The sequence below is a fragment of the Lissotriton vulgaris genome, chromosome 8 (assembly GCF_964263255.1).
Source record: "Lissotriton vulgaris chromosome 8, aLisVul1.2, whole genome shotgun sequence".
Taxonomy (NCBI): domain Eukaryota; kingdom Metazoa; phylum Chordata; class Amphibia; order Caudata; family Salamandridae; genus Lissotriton; species Lissotriton vulgaris.
Window position 1 is genome coordinate 50153651 of NC_141696.1, and position 17891 is coordinate 50171541.

General features: G+C 44.4%; 1 protein-coding gene across 2 annotated transcripts in view; it reads right to left on the minus strand.

Moving 5' to 3' along the window:
- The window catches only part of LOC147693358 (transient receptor potential cation channel subfamily M member 2-like), a 624327-nt gene that overhangs the window by 141697 nt on the left and 464739 nt on the right, over positions 1–17891 (minus strand). For both annotated transcript variants that reach the window (XM_086933682.1, XM_086933681.1), the window contains one exon: positions 3992–4079. In XM_086933682.1, the coding sequence (XP_086789808.1) occupies positions 3992–4079 (88 nt within the window). The remainder of the gene's footprint in view (positions 1–3991; positions 4080–17891) is intronic.

The window sequence follows — 17891 nt, forward strand, 5'->3', positions numbered from 1 at the left end:
AGGAGTCCTAACTTTACTACTACTAAATGCCTTTTGTGAATACCAAAAGTAGTAAGTTTAGGATTTTATCTCAGATTAGTTCTGTGAATCAGCCCCAGAGAGTCTGATTCTTCATTATAAAGTCTGGGTCATTTTACAGTCCCTTTGATAGTTCAGCTTCTACCATCAGACAGTAGCTCTGGATTCAGTGGGCGCTTCACTGACTCAATATTTACTCTTGCTGGCATTGATTCTTGCTGGCAATATATATTTTTGCGTGGACAACCTGATGGTCATCCCAAACCTAGGATTTAATGGGTTATTTTCATATTCCGAGTTTGGAACAACTGTTCCCCTAGACCCCTCATGTCAGAAGGCAAACCCTACCCTGGTTCTCTTCTCCTTCCTACCTACCCTGCTGGAGGTTCAGTCAGGTCTCTTCAGCATTTAATGGCGCCCTGAAGCCTCTGACACAGCATCAACCTTGCCTTCGCCCTGGGGCTTCCTTCCAATAACTTGACCAATGTGCATCCTAAGGACCAGATCAGAGATTAGGATTTTTCTATCATTAAATCAGCTCCATTATTTACCTCGATACTCTGACTGATATTGGTTTTATATACATGGGGTGCGGGAGGCTGACATTTACAATTTACTTCTGCATTTATCGATGCCCAGTTTGGGATCGCCACATAAACTTGCTACCTGCCTTGGTACGGAGTTCACATATCAGCTGCTTTCAATGGGGCCGATTCACAGAACTAATCTGAGACAAAATCCTAAACTTACTACTTCTGTCATTCACAGAAGGCACGTACGACTTTCGGTATTCACAGAAGGCATTTAGGAGTACTAAAGTTAGGGGGCCCGATTCACAGAACTAACTTAAGACAAAATCCTAAACTTACTACTTTTGGTATTCACAGAAGGCATTTAGTAGTAGTAAAGTCAGGATTTTGTCTTAAATTTGACTTAAGGTAGACTTAAGACAGACTTAAGACAAAATCCTAACTTTACTACTACTAAATGCCTTCTGTGAATACCAAAAGTAGTACGTTTAGGATTTTATCTTAAGTTAGTTCTGTGAATCGGGCCCCACATTCTTAACTTTACTACTCCTAAACAGACAAAAAACCTAACTTAATGAATTTCGGAATTTACAGAAGGCATTTAGGAGTAGTAAAGTTAGGAATCCTAATTTTAGTACTCCTAAATGCCTTCTGTGAATACCGAAAGTCGTAAGTGCCTTCTGTGAATACCAGAAGTAGTAAGTTTAGGATTTTGTCTCAGATTAGTTCTGTGAATCGGCCCCAGTGAGTTCAGGTGAGCGGCAGGAGGCTTCGCCCCTGTAGACTCACCGATCACACCCCTTTCTGCTGCTGTGATGTTGCTGGTAGATGCTGCTGCTGCGGATCTAGGAGCACCTGGAGCCAAACAAACCTTTTGATGGTCTTTGGGCGGGTTTTCATCCCGCCCCACTGCGGTACATAATTTCTTCATGTTTTCTCAGAATGAATGTTATTTTCTGTTCTAGACAACCCAGGGAAGGTCTCTGATGCTGACAGGGCCTCTACCCTAGTTTTACCTAGTTTATCAGTAACATCAAACAGTGCTGAATGCTACATCCAGTTTGACAGAGAGGCGGGTCAGGAGAGGGGAGGCACCGTCCATTAGCAGCTCTCATACTTTGGTACAGATTGGTGCTGGCTGTTCAACCCCTTCAACCACCGAAAGAACCATACTGTGGTTTTCGCGCTTCCATAGGCTGTTGTTCAGATGCTGAGCCCCCTGTTTAGCTCATCGAGTCATCAGGCTCTCACCGCTGCATGTATCTCCAAGACATAAATATAATTCTCCAATGGCCGGGAAACCTGGGGACATTCACTACCAAGATCCAGTGATGTGCCGTGTGAGTTCATGATTGGATGGACAGTGACTGGCTGAACCTAAACATGAGTAAAACTGAGGTTACGATCATCATGGTCATCCGCAGCTGCCCTACATTGATGAGGAACCATATTTTCACCTGATGAGCTGGGTGATTGTCCTAAACTGAGCTCTGTGATGAACATTTATGGAGCCACAGTGCATGCTGTGCTTTCACAAGCTCAACAGGTCCCTTTGTATGTTCAGAGTGTCGTTGTAAGGTAATACCTTATGATGCATCGTCGCTTGCCTCACCCCTGGTGGCTGTATTTTAATGGTCACTACATTTGTTGCATGGAACAGGACTTAGGGAATGTCTCCTATGTAGGTATTCATGTATTCCTGTGTCATTGGACAAGGGGTCCCAGCCATTCACTCGCACAACACCTCCTTTTAACTCACTCCATTGGTTATCTGTGCCATCCAGGGTGACAATCAAAGCTCTTCGTGTGGTGCACTGTGCCCTCGCTGAGGGCACCACGCTGTTTATCAGAGCATCCTGCAGCAATGCACACTTTTCACGCCCTGTGCTGCTATGATCAGGGATCTTCCCTTCGTCGACCCTTTAGAAGGTAGCGTGAAAGGGACTGCGCCTCCTCAAAGCTTCCTACCTGGTTCTGTATTCGCTGCAACAGACAGTTCATTTGCATATTACTCGCGTCCAGTTTGGACCGGTTGTAAAGACATTCATCTTCTGCCTGTGGTAAACAAGTTACCTGTTTGCTCTGCTCTCAGGTGTGGCACTTGTCTCTTGTCGTAGAGATCATTAGAGTGCAAGCGCTTCACCAAGACACAACTGCCCTCTCTACGAGGCAGAGTGTCTGAGAGCTATGTGGCCTGGAAGGAGAAGCCACCGGGGGTTCTGAAGATTACAGGTGCTAGTGGAGGTGAAGACCCTTCCTTTGACAGCAGCGGTCAGACTCTTTATGCAGGAATTGAGAAGACGCCACTGGTTTCAAAGAAGATCCCTTGGTTAACCAGCCCACCTGGTAGAAGGATGACCCATGTAGATCCACAGAGAGTGACAGCTGAGATTACACAATGCCCCCTGTGGTCCGGCCATTTCTCCCTCTGAAGCTTTACCTTGGAGAGAAACAACCCTTAATGCCCTTTGCAAATTCAAAGGATTTTGAAATTGCATTTTCTGCTGTAGCCATATTTAATCACTTCCACCTATTTGACATTTTGCACTGAACAGCAAGATTGTGCCTTCTGTGATTTACATAAGGGAGGTTATAAGTATTCGCGTCTACTGAATCCTCACAAATTTGGATGGTCTGTTCCTAAATATGTCCGCCAGCCAGAGATGAGATGAGCCTGACCATGCACATGCAGAGGAGATGCTAGTCGCGACTGGTAGAACACGTCTTCTTAGAAGGCTGATGTGACCTCTCCCTGATCATCCTATCTGCCATTCTAATCTCTCTTATTCAATATTTAAACGTACAAACCATTTCTGCATTCAAACAGTATTACCACTATGGTAGAAAATGAAGCTGCACTTTTAAGGTCTGTTTCCCCAAAGTGTTTCTCCATACATTCTCAGATTTGGATGTGGACAAGGTCATATTTGGGGGAGCTGGAACACTGCCCTGCTTGGCTTTCATTGAACCCTTGTGTGACCTACACAGAGTCATAGTCTATGACAGCAGCCCTCTACTTTACCAAACCAACATATCATGAGTCAGCCATCTTTACTCAAGACAGGAGCCCTCTCAATTACAACCAACATAACTTGAGCAGCCCTTGCTTACCAAAGCCTGACAGCAGCTGTCTTCTTTTAACCAACCTGACTTATGCAAGAGAGGTGCCCTCCCCTTTACACCCCCACCTTCTCCATACATACTTATGACAGGAGCCCTCTCAATGTCAACCAACATAACTTGAGCAGTCCGTGCAGCCGTCTTCTTTACCCAACCTGGCTTATGCAAGAGAGGCGCCCTCCCTTCTTCACCCTCGTACATACCCATGACAGGAGCGCTCTCAATGACAACCAACATAACTTGAGCAGCTTGTGCAGCCGTCTTCTTTACCCAACCTGGCTTATGCAAGAGAGGTGCCCTCCCTTCTTCACCCTGGTACATACCCATGACAGGAGCCTTTTCCTTGGATGCAAATCCCTTCTCCATCAAGGACTTCATGATCCAGCTCAAGGCCACTGTGGACTGGAACACCTGCAACAACAAAAATCAATACAAAATCATTATTTTTTTAGCATCCACGCTGGACAAAAAAAAACATCCGCTAATTGGACAAGAGTAATGAACGAGCATAATCTTGAGGGATCGAATGGGAACGGAACAGACAGGTAGGGATAGACAATACTATCAGCAGGACTGGTCACAAGTGAAGCATATAAACTCATATGGTTAGTGAGTTTCCATTTTTTTTATCCCTTTTCATTGTTAAATTACATTATGTTCTGATTGTGTTTTTATTTATTTATCTCTTTCCATTGTTAAATTACATTATTTTCTATGTACCCAGCCTTTCAGAATTCTTACACGAATGCGCATTATCTTGGGGAATCACACTGTAGATTGCCTATACTTGGAATCAGGCAGCAGCAGACCAGACCATTCCTGAGGTTTTGAGGGCAATGTTCTCGCTATCAGTTGCTCTTTGGGTATTTGGCAAGGGGTGACACTGTTTCTTGTGTGTGATATAAGATTTAAAGAGACCATTGTAATTCAACTATGTTCAAGCTGAGCTGGTAAGTGTGCAGCCTCCCCCAACTGTTCCTAAACTATTTGATATTGCAATGTTGTCCAAGAGTTACTTTTACTGTTTATTCTTTCTATTTTATTCTTGAGTCCGATTCATGTAACTTTATTGCAGAAAATTCTTTTGTAATGATATGCATCTAATATTGTGAACTGTGTATTGACACCCTTATTCTCTCAATAAAACTTTTCTGAACTTAAAAAAAGTGTGCAGCCTAACCTCAATATGTCAAACTGAACTAGACATGTACAAAAAAGTGATGGACTGAATGCTTGACTGGTAAGTACTCAGTGCTACATCCCAGGCCATCATTATCTTGCACACCATGCCACCTCAGTTTGGACCCAGCCATAGGGAGATCAGTCTTGACCCTCCTCTCATGTGAACAGTCCAGCCCAAACTGCCATGCCAATTTCTCTCTGTACCAGAACACAAGCAACCCTGGAGGACCAGTTTCATCCTAGTCATGGGCTTATTAGTCAGGTATAGATTGGTTCCAGTGACACCGTGTGCACGGGACCCACGTCTGGGCATACCCTTTCCACTTAGAGCACCTCATTAAAATATAGAAAGAAAAGGATGGATATACTTTAGTGTGACTTCAATATGGCAGCAAAATAGTAGGGACTACACAGACTAAGGACAATGTAATGTCCCACAAAATTGTCTTTCCTGATATTATGTTCTTTACTTGTAAACCATGATTACATTGTACGACTGCAACCTGTAGGCTACTGAGCTTTCTACACCGCATTCCAAGCTCTCATTATCCAATTTTTTATTAGAATACTATTTAAATATATAAATGAATTCTTTACTTGCAACATTTGAACAATGTATTTCTGATTTCCTATAAAGAACTCAAAAACCACTAAAGGCCTCAAATTCACCTAAACATTCTACGCTACTGTTTACTGTGATTTAAGAAACATTTCCAGTGTTGATTGTTTCGTTCGCCGTAGTATGCCACATATCAGTAGACAAGGTATATTCCTAACAATAAAACCTATTGATAAAAACAAAAAGGTGCTTACAGAAAAAAAGGAAAGCTATTTACCTTTTGTAACGCTATTTCTGGTGGAAACATAATTTCCCCACAGATTTATCACCTTCTGAACATTCCTTACGGGCTTCAGAGGGGGACAGGAAACTTTTGTCCTAGCAAGAACTCACCTACTCTGCCCGGCACAGCAGATTTTGATACAGAGAACCGTCGGTCTCCCTTGGAGAGTATACATCAGAACCCTTCGGCTTGCCCTGTGGCAATCCACAAGGGTCTTCTCTGAGTCCCGCCCTCCTTAATTTTATTTATTTATAAAGTTTTATATAACGCAAACAAGATCCCGAGGGTTCGGCCAGGTTAATTCGCTCCATCAAATTTTCTACAAGTTCCTATGCAGATGATAAACAAATAGTGGCATCAATTTCAAGTGACGTCGAAGACACCACCAAACGCTTCAACTGCATGAGCGAAGTGGTCAGATGGATGACAGAAAACTGCTCAAGTTGAATTCAGAGAAAACTGAGGTCCTCTTTTTGGGGAAAGGGACCCCAATCTGGAACACGTCTTGGTGTCCCCAACATCTGGGCCCCCTCCCCCGGCCAGCCCATAAAGTCAGGAACCTAGGAGTAATCTTCAATGTGCATTTTAAATTATCAGATTAACAAGCTCACCTCCTCCTGCTTTGCTATTAAGAAAGGTTCTCCCACTCATTCCGTTTGAGCTTCAGAATCCGATGATCATTGCCCTGGTGCTGTCCAGGTTAGATTACTGTAATTCTCTTTATATGGGCAGCCATCAACAATCTCTGAATGCATTGCAACTTTTACAGAACGCAGCAGCTTATCTCTTAATTTGAATTCTATCTGAGGTACTTCATTTTTATCTCAGAAGGTTGCTAATTCAGAGTTGAGATGTCTTTCCAAGACTCTCGCTGGCATTGGCAGATGTGAGATATGACGGTAGCTTTTTGCCTCGTTGGGGTTAGGAGAGGGTTTTTTTATCAATGGAGGAATGGATGCCTTTTTCCAAACATTGGGAAACTGTCCCTGTAAGAATGATAAGTTGGTATGGGGGACTGTAACCGCACCTGCTACCTCTTTGTGAATTTTCAGGGGACAGGGATCAGAAGGATTCCCAGGCTTGATGATTTCAATTAGTTTAGTCACTTTGTTTTCCTTAAGAAGAGAAAATTCCCTGAGCTGACTCTTCCTGGTTCCTAAAGGTTCTGATTTGAATGCAGCAGGAAAGATATTGCGTCTAGAGTCGAATTCGTAGTACACCTCCTCTACTTTAGTTTGGAAGAATTTTGCCAGATCATCGTATAGGGATTGACTCGGAGTAATGGACTCGGTGATCTTAGGGCTGGAGAGAGTTTTACATAAACATGAATGCAGGGGTGAGCATCAGAGGCTGAGGGCTTTAGAAGGAGTGGTTTGCCCGGCTAAACATTCATGCGCACTTTCCCTGTTCTCCCTCATGGGGTTGAGGCTTCTGTGAAAAAGAGATTGGAGGATGCCATTTTGTTCGATTTGAGAATTCTTATATGTGCACAAGGGGAGGTAGACTGCAGGGCACTTTGCATCTGTAAAACGCAATGAAGGTGGCAAGGGGGATGCCTAAGGGAAGGCAGAGTGACAGGACCAATTGATGAAATGCATGGCACAGATGAACACAAGGCTGCAGTACCAACAGCTTCTCTTGGATGAAGATAGAGCAATGTGGATAGACTTGCAGCACTGGGATTATTAGCAATGGAACAAAGCGGGTAATGATAGTTCTGGAGGATACATAACGTTCCTCTCCTTATGAATATCTTTTTAAGCACCAAACCAGTGCTTAATTTGTGCCGGAGGTTTCTGGTGTTCAGAAGGGGCACTTAATTGTCAACACCGCACATATGACAGCTGCCACATGATGGCGCTGTTTGTGTAATTAAGAGATGAGCAGGACAACATTTATTTATTAATTTAATATACGTTAAAAATAACTAGTACCACCCGCACAAGCCATTCTTATAGCTTTGAGTGTCTCGAACAGTCTGATTTGTCATACTGGTAGCAGTCTGATGGTTAGCAGTTGTAGTAGTTGTTGGTGGGCACTCCTTCTGCCTGCTGGCTGCCCAGCAGTGGAACATACTTCCTTTGAGTCTCCGGATGGAGGCCCGAGAGGACACCTTCAGGAAAAATTTGAAAACGCATCTCTTTCCCCCGGGATAGTTAGGATTGGCTAGGTTAGGCTGTAGCAATCTCTGCAGTTGCACTGCAGCGCAGGGACACACTGGCCGAGTGTAACCACGTTATGCCTATTTTTATTAATATTATAATAGGTACAATCACTGGCAGCGCTGGCCGTGGCAATGGTTGGTGCAAACTGCAGTGGTCTCCTGACAAAGGCCCAGGCACTTACTGTTTTTACAAATTAAGCACTGCCCCAAACTGAAGCTTTTTGCCATCAGTAGCTCTCCAGCGCCACCATGTGACAGCATGCAGTGTCAGCTGTGACTTCACCCGCCAGATGTGCTCCATCAAGGTATGCTGAGAGGAAGTCAGCATGTAACAGCAAAAGCAGTGAGTACAAGGACATGTCATGTGTGCATACCATACACTCTTATCAGACATAGCACTAGTAATAGGTTTCCACCAAAAATATTGCTACAGAAGATAACTTTTTCTTCTGACAGATACAGACTTCAACAGACCCTTCACTTTATTAATGACCCCTAAAGCAATAACTCCCTGGGAGGAGGGACTAAGTTGTGATGATTAACCAAGGAAGGGATGCTGCACAACTCTGGCACAGTACCTGTCACTCAGGTTTGTGCTGAGGTCATACTGTTTGATAAACATACTTAAGAATGATCCAATGGATGCCTTGCAGATGTCAGCCACCAGATTGCTTCCAGTGAGAGCCACGGAAGCAACCATCTGAGTGGTCATAAAATGCCCTCCAGAGGGTATGTTTTGTCCAAGGTGTAGCAGGTGTATCCTGATGGAAAGGACGACACAGGAAGAAATAGTGTGCTTGGCCTCTGCTCTGTCCTTCTTAGCTTCAGAGAAGCTACAAAGAGCGAATCATCAACTCTCTCCTGTCGAGGGACACAGCTCATCTGGGGTCGAGTCTCTGAAGCTGCTCCTCCTTAGTGGCATGTGGAGGATGGAAAGGAGATGAAATGGTAATGGACTATCCCATGTGAAAGGCAGACACCACCCTATGTAATAGCAATGTAGGCAAACATGAGAGGCGGACAGATTGAGAGGGCCTGAAGTTATCTGAGTCTACAGTCCAAAGTTAATATCACTGTCAGTACAGACTTGAAAGTGAGAAGCCAAACCAGGCAATGGGTGGTATGGGATGCCATTAGGAAAGTCAATACATGATTCAAATCCCACTGAGGATCAAGGATTAGGGTGGAAGATACACACAGAGTAGATATTTTAGAAAGGACACCTAGTGATGCTCTATACAAGGATCACTGGTCAGGGAGAGACAGAATGGGGTAGACGGCAGCCAAATAACCTTCAATTCTAGCCACTGCCAGGCCTTGGTGGACAAGAGATAGCGGAAATCACAGGAACACTTGAAAAGAAAAGCATTTATGCCTTTTGACTCGAACCACTGAGCAAATGTACTCCATCTACCAGCATAAATAGATTTCTTAGCTGATTTCCTTGTAGTGTAGTCAAGATTACATCCACAACTTCATCTGGACTGCAGAAGAGTGATCGCTGGCACCGGTCAATGTCAATTCATGAAGCAGCAGCCTTCAGGGCTTGAGGTGGAGAACCTGACCATCCTGTTGCAAGCATGTCCACTATGTGTACGGCAGGAAGAATAGGCAGAAAGTTGTGGGCTGACAGATTGGCATACGAGATCTCCCTGCCACAAGACCAGCTGAGTTCAATCCTAGTGCTCCTTCTTCAGACTTTTTGACAGAAGCAGCATCAGTGGAAACACATACAAGGGATGATTCAGAGGACTATGTATGAACACAACTTAGTTCACTTCCTGTTCTGGGCGAAGGTGAAGAAATCCACATTTGGGTACCTCAATCTGGAGAAGATCACCTCCCTTACTTTGGATTGTAGTTCACACATGTAGATTTGCAGTATGAGGAACAGAGCACACCCACTCTCACGATGAAGGAACCTGGAAGGTGAGCTGCTACAGGGAGAGTTCCCCGTCAGTGCACCCATTTTCACAGGCAAATTGCCTCCCAACTCAGGATCCACGATCACACGCGACCCTGTCTGTTGATATGAATGAAAGGTGGTGGTCTTGTCTAACTGAATCTGAATGGTTATTGCCTTAATGGAATATCAAACAAGCGCATAATCTCCCCACAAACAGACCTCACCAAGAGACTAAAACAGGCTGGACATTCTGGCTTGATGGGCATTTGCTCACATCTGAAATGTTTCTTTAAATAAGCCCACACATTTTCAATGTTTAAGTCTCTCTCTACATAGGGCTGTCAAGTGCTCCATAGCATGTCTGTTCCAGAATTTGGTCCATCACACCAGGATTTGGATTGCTCCTTGTGTTTCAAATGTTTGTGATACAGTGAGTCTTGCAGCAAGCATTTCCTGTGTAATCAATTTGCTCTGTAGAAACGAGACAGGTTATAATCTTTCATCACCCGTGTAATTTATAAGGTAGAGTAGTTGATCCAACTAGAAATTTTTCTCCAAAATCTCTTTGATCAGCTCCTGTATTTCCCTCTGGAAGATCACCACCCCTGGGTAAGTCCAGCCCAGATGTTTCAGCCTCCTCCTCTGTCCAGTGATGGGGAGTAGGATAGCAGTGATCTTAAGGGAGGCTTGCTGTGCACCTGTGTGGGAGCCATATCAGGACATTTAGGGGACTGAGATGTTTATCTGCCACCAGGATCTGAACCTGGTTTCCCAGTGCCACAGTCACCAGCTCAAGCCGTAGGCCACATCTATCCCCCCTCTCAGATGGCTGTGGGCCATAGACCACTCCAGCAAGATGGCTAACCACAAGAAGTCTCTTATTATGGTGCTTATCCCCTGAAAAATACAGGGCATACATAGAGTCTCAGGCTCAGTACAGCAGCAGGCTGTGAGCGGCCCAAACCTTCTCAGACAGCCAAGGTCCAGCCTACGAAGCAGTCATTAAAAACACCCTCTAGATCACATTGAATCAGTCACTGAGGGGAAAAGCAAGCTGCATAAAGCAAGACTGTCGTAGTTGAGTATTTTTGTGCTATGACTGCATAACCCAGCTACTTATCATGCCTGGAATATGCTGGGAGGGCTACATAAAACCTAACTTTGCCCAACCTGCCAGGAGAGTTTTTTCCCTCACTAATTAGAAAACGTATTGCCAATTTGTGCGGGTACTTGCACAATCTGGCAACACTGTGTAGTATATAGGTCCTCAGCGGTGGGACCTGATGATGTCAGGCACACACTGATGCATGCACTCTGGTGAGCAGGGGTGGTTGCTGTTGCCATTAAATGGGACTATTAGGTGTAGGGCTGCTAAGCTTGTTGCTTCAATGGAAGCAGGCGTGTTATCACAAGACATGAGAGGCCGTCATTAGCACGGATCTGAAGCCCAGATGACCAACAACCTGCTGTAACTCATCCAGGCTAATATCTCTAATGAACTTTGAGTCTAAGATCCTAGTCAAGATTTGCCAACCAGGTTGATCACAATATAAGCCACTTATACAATGCCCTAGAAATGCCAGCCAGGCTCAAAGATCCCCTTTCTATCCTCCTAACAGACTTTGAGACTAAGTGAAAGCCTTTGACAAGTCAGACTGGGAAGATCAGTTTCATATCCTTGCCATATGAACACGGGCCCTACGTGCAATACATACTTCCATCTGCTGTATAAAGACCTTGACTCAACGACTCTATTACCGTTGGATGTGGGCACTCCAGAGCATTGCCTTCTCTCACTTCTGCTTTTCTTGTTTGCTATTGATCTACTGCCACACAGGCTGAGCCAGAATAAAGGTATTAACAGCATGCAATGGGCCCAAGGGTTCGAACAACACCTGCTGCTTTTGCAGACTATCTTTTCATAGACTTGAGTCAATCAGGTTGACTGGCTGGACAGATATTGGACAACAGTGGGCATCCCTGTAGGGCTAAGCGTGAAAAGGATAACACCTACTCAATTGCTCTTAAATAGAACTGGGGATGCCGGATAATGGCCCGCATGCCCTGTTCTACCAGTGAACTCTGTGCGTTCATAGGCTGGAGCAAGCATTAGATCCCAGATGCTGGAGAGCACCCTCTCTGGTGGCCACTGCTGTTGCACTGATGGCTCCCTAGAGACTTGTACATTCTGCACTGCTTCAGTGATTAACATCACTGTTGAGAGCATTCCTCTGGAACAATGGGATTTATAATGCCTACCACAGCCCACCAGAGTGGTTGCAGCATTGTGGAAATCTACCACTAAATACTTGGGATCTGACAACACACTGACCAATGAAGCGCCCACCTGGGACATCGATATATTGGCTCTAGTCGGGAAACACGGGGGATTCCATGGCTGGAATAAAATTGGTATAAGCAAACTGGGCGATTAAGAGTGAAAAAATGGGAATCCTATAGACATCTACGTGTTAGACATGCCCCGTTGGATCAGGTTCCGAGAGCAGCTAAGACAGAGGAGGTCTGCTCATTAGAAGATAGACTCATCGCTGATTCCCTTCATAAAAAAAGGTTTTTTGTTATTATATCAGAAGCTTGTTAGCAGTTCCCCCAATACACTTGTACAGCTGAGAACCAATTTGGGGTAGGATATTCAAGAGGAGTATCTGAAGAAGCAATGAGATCTCCTAGAGAGGTAGCAATTTCGGCGGGATTCTGGTTTTTTCCAGTTGCTAATTCTCCACAGATCTTGTAAACCAGTAGCCCTCCCTCTTCGGAATATGGGAAAACAGAACCAGTCATGTGTATGAGAGGTTGTGGCCAAAAGGTCAAGCATGATCCAGAAATGCTAGAGTTTTGTAGGAAGACCTCAGCACAGCGGCTACTGAAGGAAATGGTGAATTAGAACACAGACATAAATTCTGATGCAACTGGGTGGGCAGACGCTGTCCTTTGGTGGGAAAGTAAGTGGCCAGTGGAGATGCGTGCTGTTAGCAGGAGAATAATTAGACACATTTCGCTTTTTTGTAGTTTTCCATTCCATTTCCATACCATTTCCGGTGGTATTTTTTCCAGAGTACGGAGTCGACAGACAGGAGAGTAGTTTGAAAACCGAGTAATTACTAAGGACACAAAAGTACTGAGATTACTGAGATTATCAGCATTAAAGTACAAGATAATGTTTAGGGCACAAATGAAGACTTCAACTGTTAACAATTTGTCTTCTTCACATAGTGGGTGACCTCTCTTGGTTGGCACCAACAACAGAGAAAGGTTAGAGGCTTTGAGAAAAAAACCTCCCCTTCATCTAAAGGGACGGTGGGCAGTCACAGGAGGCACAAATGTGTAAGTGGCAGCTGAGCAGTCAGGGCCCACTCCTGCACACAGCGCTAGATTAACAACAGACAATCTGAACATTGTGGCTGTTACTAAGTCATGTACTGCCTTTTGAAACATTGAGCACATACACCGGACCTCAGGAAATTATGTTTGCCATATTTGAGTAGGCTTTGTAGAAAGTGTTTAAGGTTTTATTAAGAACTAGCAGCCCGTCCCGACGTTGTCCGGGTATGAATTGCTGCCGGCCAGTATTATATTGTTTTGTAGGATTTCGTTTTGATAGCATTTCTGATCTGTGACAGGCCTGTGAAACGCTCCGATTAACAGTGCACTGCTGATGCACTTAAGAGTGCTCGTTCAATAGTGTGTGAACTCGAGTTTCCCTACTTTATTTTTCCATGCAATATTATATGGCGCGAACTCGACAAAATGGCATGAGCACAATTTACATTACAGAAGAACACATTCATTTGTGATAGGCAGGGGGAGACAAAGCGATTTGCCTGGAATCACAGGATGTTGAGCTGATGCCGAGATTCGAACGTAGCCCCTCAGCTCTAAAGTTCGCAATTCTAGAACTTGTGGCGGGAGGTGTGTCTAAAAGTGCATGTCGGTGCTGGCCATCAATGAGAGAGACCTGTTCATTTTTCAAATGGGTGGTGAAAAAATATGAGTATGTTGCTGGAGATGTGGGCCGCCGTGCCACCAATGCACTTACCGGGGGAGGGTAAACACCCATTATTCAGCAACTTTCTTTCCTCATACCATCACTCTGCATACTTTCATTACGAAAGTACCATGACTCCGCAATGCCATTATAACGCATGGCATTACATTTTATATGCTTTTACCACGCATAAATTTACAACGAAATTCGTTGTAAATGCATGAATGGTAAAAGCATGTTTTTTTTATGTTTGGATAGGGTAAGTATGGGTATAGTGGTATATGTTTTGGGGTACTGAGGTATATGTTTTTGGGTGTTTGAGTATTTTAAGGGTTCAGATATAGTTTTGGGATATGGGGTACAGGGGTAGTTTTAGGGTTTAGGGATAGTATGGGTTTTGGGGTGCGGGGGTATTTTTAGGGTTCAGGGCTAGGTTTGGGTTTTGGGGTATAGGGGTATTTTTAGGGTTCAGGGGTAGGTTTGGGTTTTGGGGTACAGGGATATTTTTAGGGTTCAGGGCTAGGTTTGGGTTTTGGGGTACAGGGGTATTTTAGGGTTTAAGGGTAGGTTTGGGGTACAGGGTTATTTTTAGGGTTCAGGGCTAGGTTTGGGTTTTGGGGTACAGTGGTATTTTTAGGGTTCAGGGGTAGGTTTGTGTTTTGGAGTACATGGGAATTTAAAGGGTTCAGGGCTAGGTTTGGGTTTTGGGTGTACATCGGTATTTTAGGGTTCAGGAGTAGTTTTTAGTTTTGGGGTACAGTGGTATTTTTAGGGTTCAGGGCTAGGTTTGGGTTTTGGGGTACAAGGGTATTTTTAGGGTTCAGGGGTAGGTTTGGGTTTTGAGGTACAGGGGTATTTATAGGGTTCAGGGGTAGGTTTGGGTTTTGGGGAACAGGTATATTTTTAGAGTTTAGGGATAGGTTTGGGTTTTGGGGTACAGGGTATATTTATAGGGTTAAGATGGGTTAGTGTTTAAGGGTGTTGGGGTATTTTAAGGAGTAAGGGTGGGTTATGATTATGGGGTGCAGGGGTATTTAAAGGGAGCAGGGTGGGATTAGCACACGATATGAGATATGGCATGAAGGGCGGAACGTACCACACGCCCCCAGCGTTTGTCACTCCCCCAGCACAGGCCCACAGCACAACGCAGACACACCCGCAAGGGACTACTTTGCTGGCACGGTTCTTTTACCTTTTAAATGTATATGGTGGGCGTCTGCATAGCCTATGTCCTTCTGCTGCAACTGCCCTTTCCAACGCTGTATTGGGTGTTGTGATTGGTGCTGTGGTTCCTGAGATTACCCGCCTCAAAGGTTTGGGCTCTCTCTTTATTATATTAGTATGGATGATGTAAACAGTCACTTCTGAACTATTTATTGTTAGAAATGGAAGTTGGCTAAGGTATGCACGCAGGTCAGGCAGGAATCACCACTCTAGTCAGGGGAAGCTAGATACATACTAAAAGATAACCTGTGCCCCACCTCTGGTAGCTTGGCACAAACAGTCAGGCTTATCTAAAGAGGCAATGTGTAAAGTATTTGTGTAACATACACACACACGCAGTAACACAATGAATAGATCACAAAATTAATCACACTGGGTTAAAAATATAGATTATATATTTTTGAATAAAACAAGATCAACATTGCAAAAATCCAATAGGAAGATTGGAGTTATGAATTTTTAAAGACTGAACCAAAAACAGTGCTTAGAAGTCATTTGTTACTTGAGGTTGTGGTAAACTAGGGTAAATCCAGAGTTCAGGCAGACCACGATGAATACAGTTCCAAACAGGTCCAACTGAAGTTTTACCTACTCACGTTGAGCCAGGAGTCCCGTTTTGCGGGGAGATAGTCGCCGGGAGCAAGTAGAGCATAACTAGCAGTAATCCTGTGGGCGCGAAGAGTAAGCTAGGTGTTGCGGATAACAGATGGGGTTTTGCGGAAGCGGGCAGCAATGCTTGCTGTGCGAGGAGACAATCTTGTTGTGGCTCAAGCTGATCCTTCGAGCGAGCGGCGCAGTTCTAGAGCGACTAGGCCCATATGTGGTCGGGAAGAGCCCAAGAGCTTAACTTAAGGAGCCCAAAGACCACTTACCAGGGCCCAGGACTGTAGAGGCACCTCTTGGGAGTCAGGATCAAGTTGAAGATGGGTCCAGGAGCTGTAGGAGATGAGTTGGAAATCTTTTGTGTCCCTGAGTCCTCAGAAGAACAAGAGCCAGCAATCCCTTGGAGCACACTTAGAGGGAAAGGAGAGTCCAGCTCTTCTTTCAACAGAGTCAGAGAGCAACAGGCAGCAGGGAAACAAACAGAAAAGCAGGCCTACCAGATCAGTAGTCCAGTTGAGTCCTTTAAGCACCACAGCAGTCCTCTTTCTTACAGAGTTTCTGTTCCAGATTCAAACTTGTCTAATTTGATGGAGTCAGAGACCCAGTACTTATACCCAAAAGTGCCTTTGATGTAGAGGTGACTTCATAGCAGCTCTCTAAAGTGCAAAAGTTCCCCTTTCAGCCCAGTTCGGTCTGCCAGTCTATCTATGGGGGATGAATCAGCCTTTTATGTTGGACAGGATTCAACCTATTCAAGTGAAGTGTTAGCTCTCACTTCCATCCTGCCCAGACAAGGCCAACAGGATGCAGATGTATGTAGATGGGTACTCAGACACACCGATCTTTCCTGTGTGGTGGCTGTTTAGAGGGAATGCAAAAATTGTAGCTGCCCCAAATCCCAGACGTTTATTGAAGACAGGCTGCAAGGCACACAGAGTATTAAGAGCAGAGAAATGCCCTCTTTTGGGAATATCAAAAATAGCAATACCATTCAAAACATATTCAACATGAAAAAGCTATCCCTCATCAGTCAGGAATTCCAGCTTAAAAGTGTGTAAGGGGAAGGCAAGTGTTCACGGTATGCATGAGTGACATTTCTATGTTTCCACTGTGTGTATGAGTGACATTTAAGTCTATTATGTGCGACACTTTGAGTGACAAATACTAAGAGCAGTTAACAAGAAAACGTATATGGGACAACACAGTATATCTTTCATATTTTGCGGTACCTGGATTACCAACTCCTACTTGATAAACAACAGTTTTGTGTGTATTTGCTTTTAAATGTGCATCTTTCGTCCAAAGGTAGGCCGGCTCTCATGAAGTTGGATTCAGTGACATTCTTCATCTGCACATTCTGAACTCCACTTAAACCTCTGTTGTTTTGGTCACCCAAACTCACAGAGAAAAGCAATGCCCTGTTGGCTTTAAATAATAGACCACATGTCTATGTTGTATGAAAAACAGTACTTGAGAAAAGTACTAACCGCACAAAAGGATGTATATGTAAATGTGTTAAGATCTGCAGAAGCTGAATAGACCTGTCTTGCACTCTTCACTCCTTCCCCATTACTTCCAGGGGAATGAAAATACTGACATAGATAGAAAAACTGCTAACATTGAAAGAGCGCACTCAGAATAGTACTCATTTCTTAATGACTCCGGCAATAGTAAAAATGAATGAGCGACCGCCACGCATACAGTTGAAATAACTAAGCGCAGGGCTGCCCAAGTTACTTCAATGTCAGTGTTAGACCGCCATTTCTGTTTATTGAAATGTGATGGAGGGGCTCCCTGTGTACAAATAAAAACATCACAGGTTCGGAGTGTGATGGAACAACCAATTGTCTGTACTGCATTCTCCTCCTTTGTTACAAGATGGCCACCCCACCCTCTTGCAGGGTCATGGGCTGCGCTCTTGCAGGGGCCTGGCCCGCCAGCAGAACTACTCGAAACCTGATGTCAGGCCCAGATGAGGACTGATAAAAAAAAACACCATCCTGCAGCCAGCACGAGGGTCGTGTGCAGTGGGACAGAAGGTGCCAGTTTGAGCAAACCTACCAAGGACTGCATTCTCATGACTGGCTGGAGGAGAGTGCAGAAAGGACAAAAGACAAAACTGCCACCTCCATGTCCACTACCCAGCTGGACTTCTCCTCTCCTGTGTCACCACTTGCAGGCTCGGGCTGCTAACTTCAAATGATATATTTATTAATGTTCATAATATAAATTACATTCCAGTCAAGAATCACTCAGACCTGAGCAGAGAAAGTGCTAAAAAGCATAATAAGAGGAG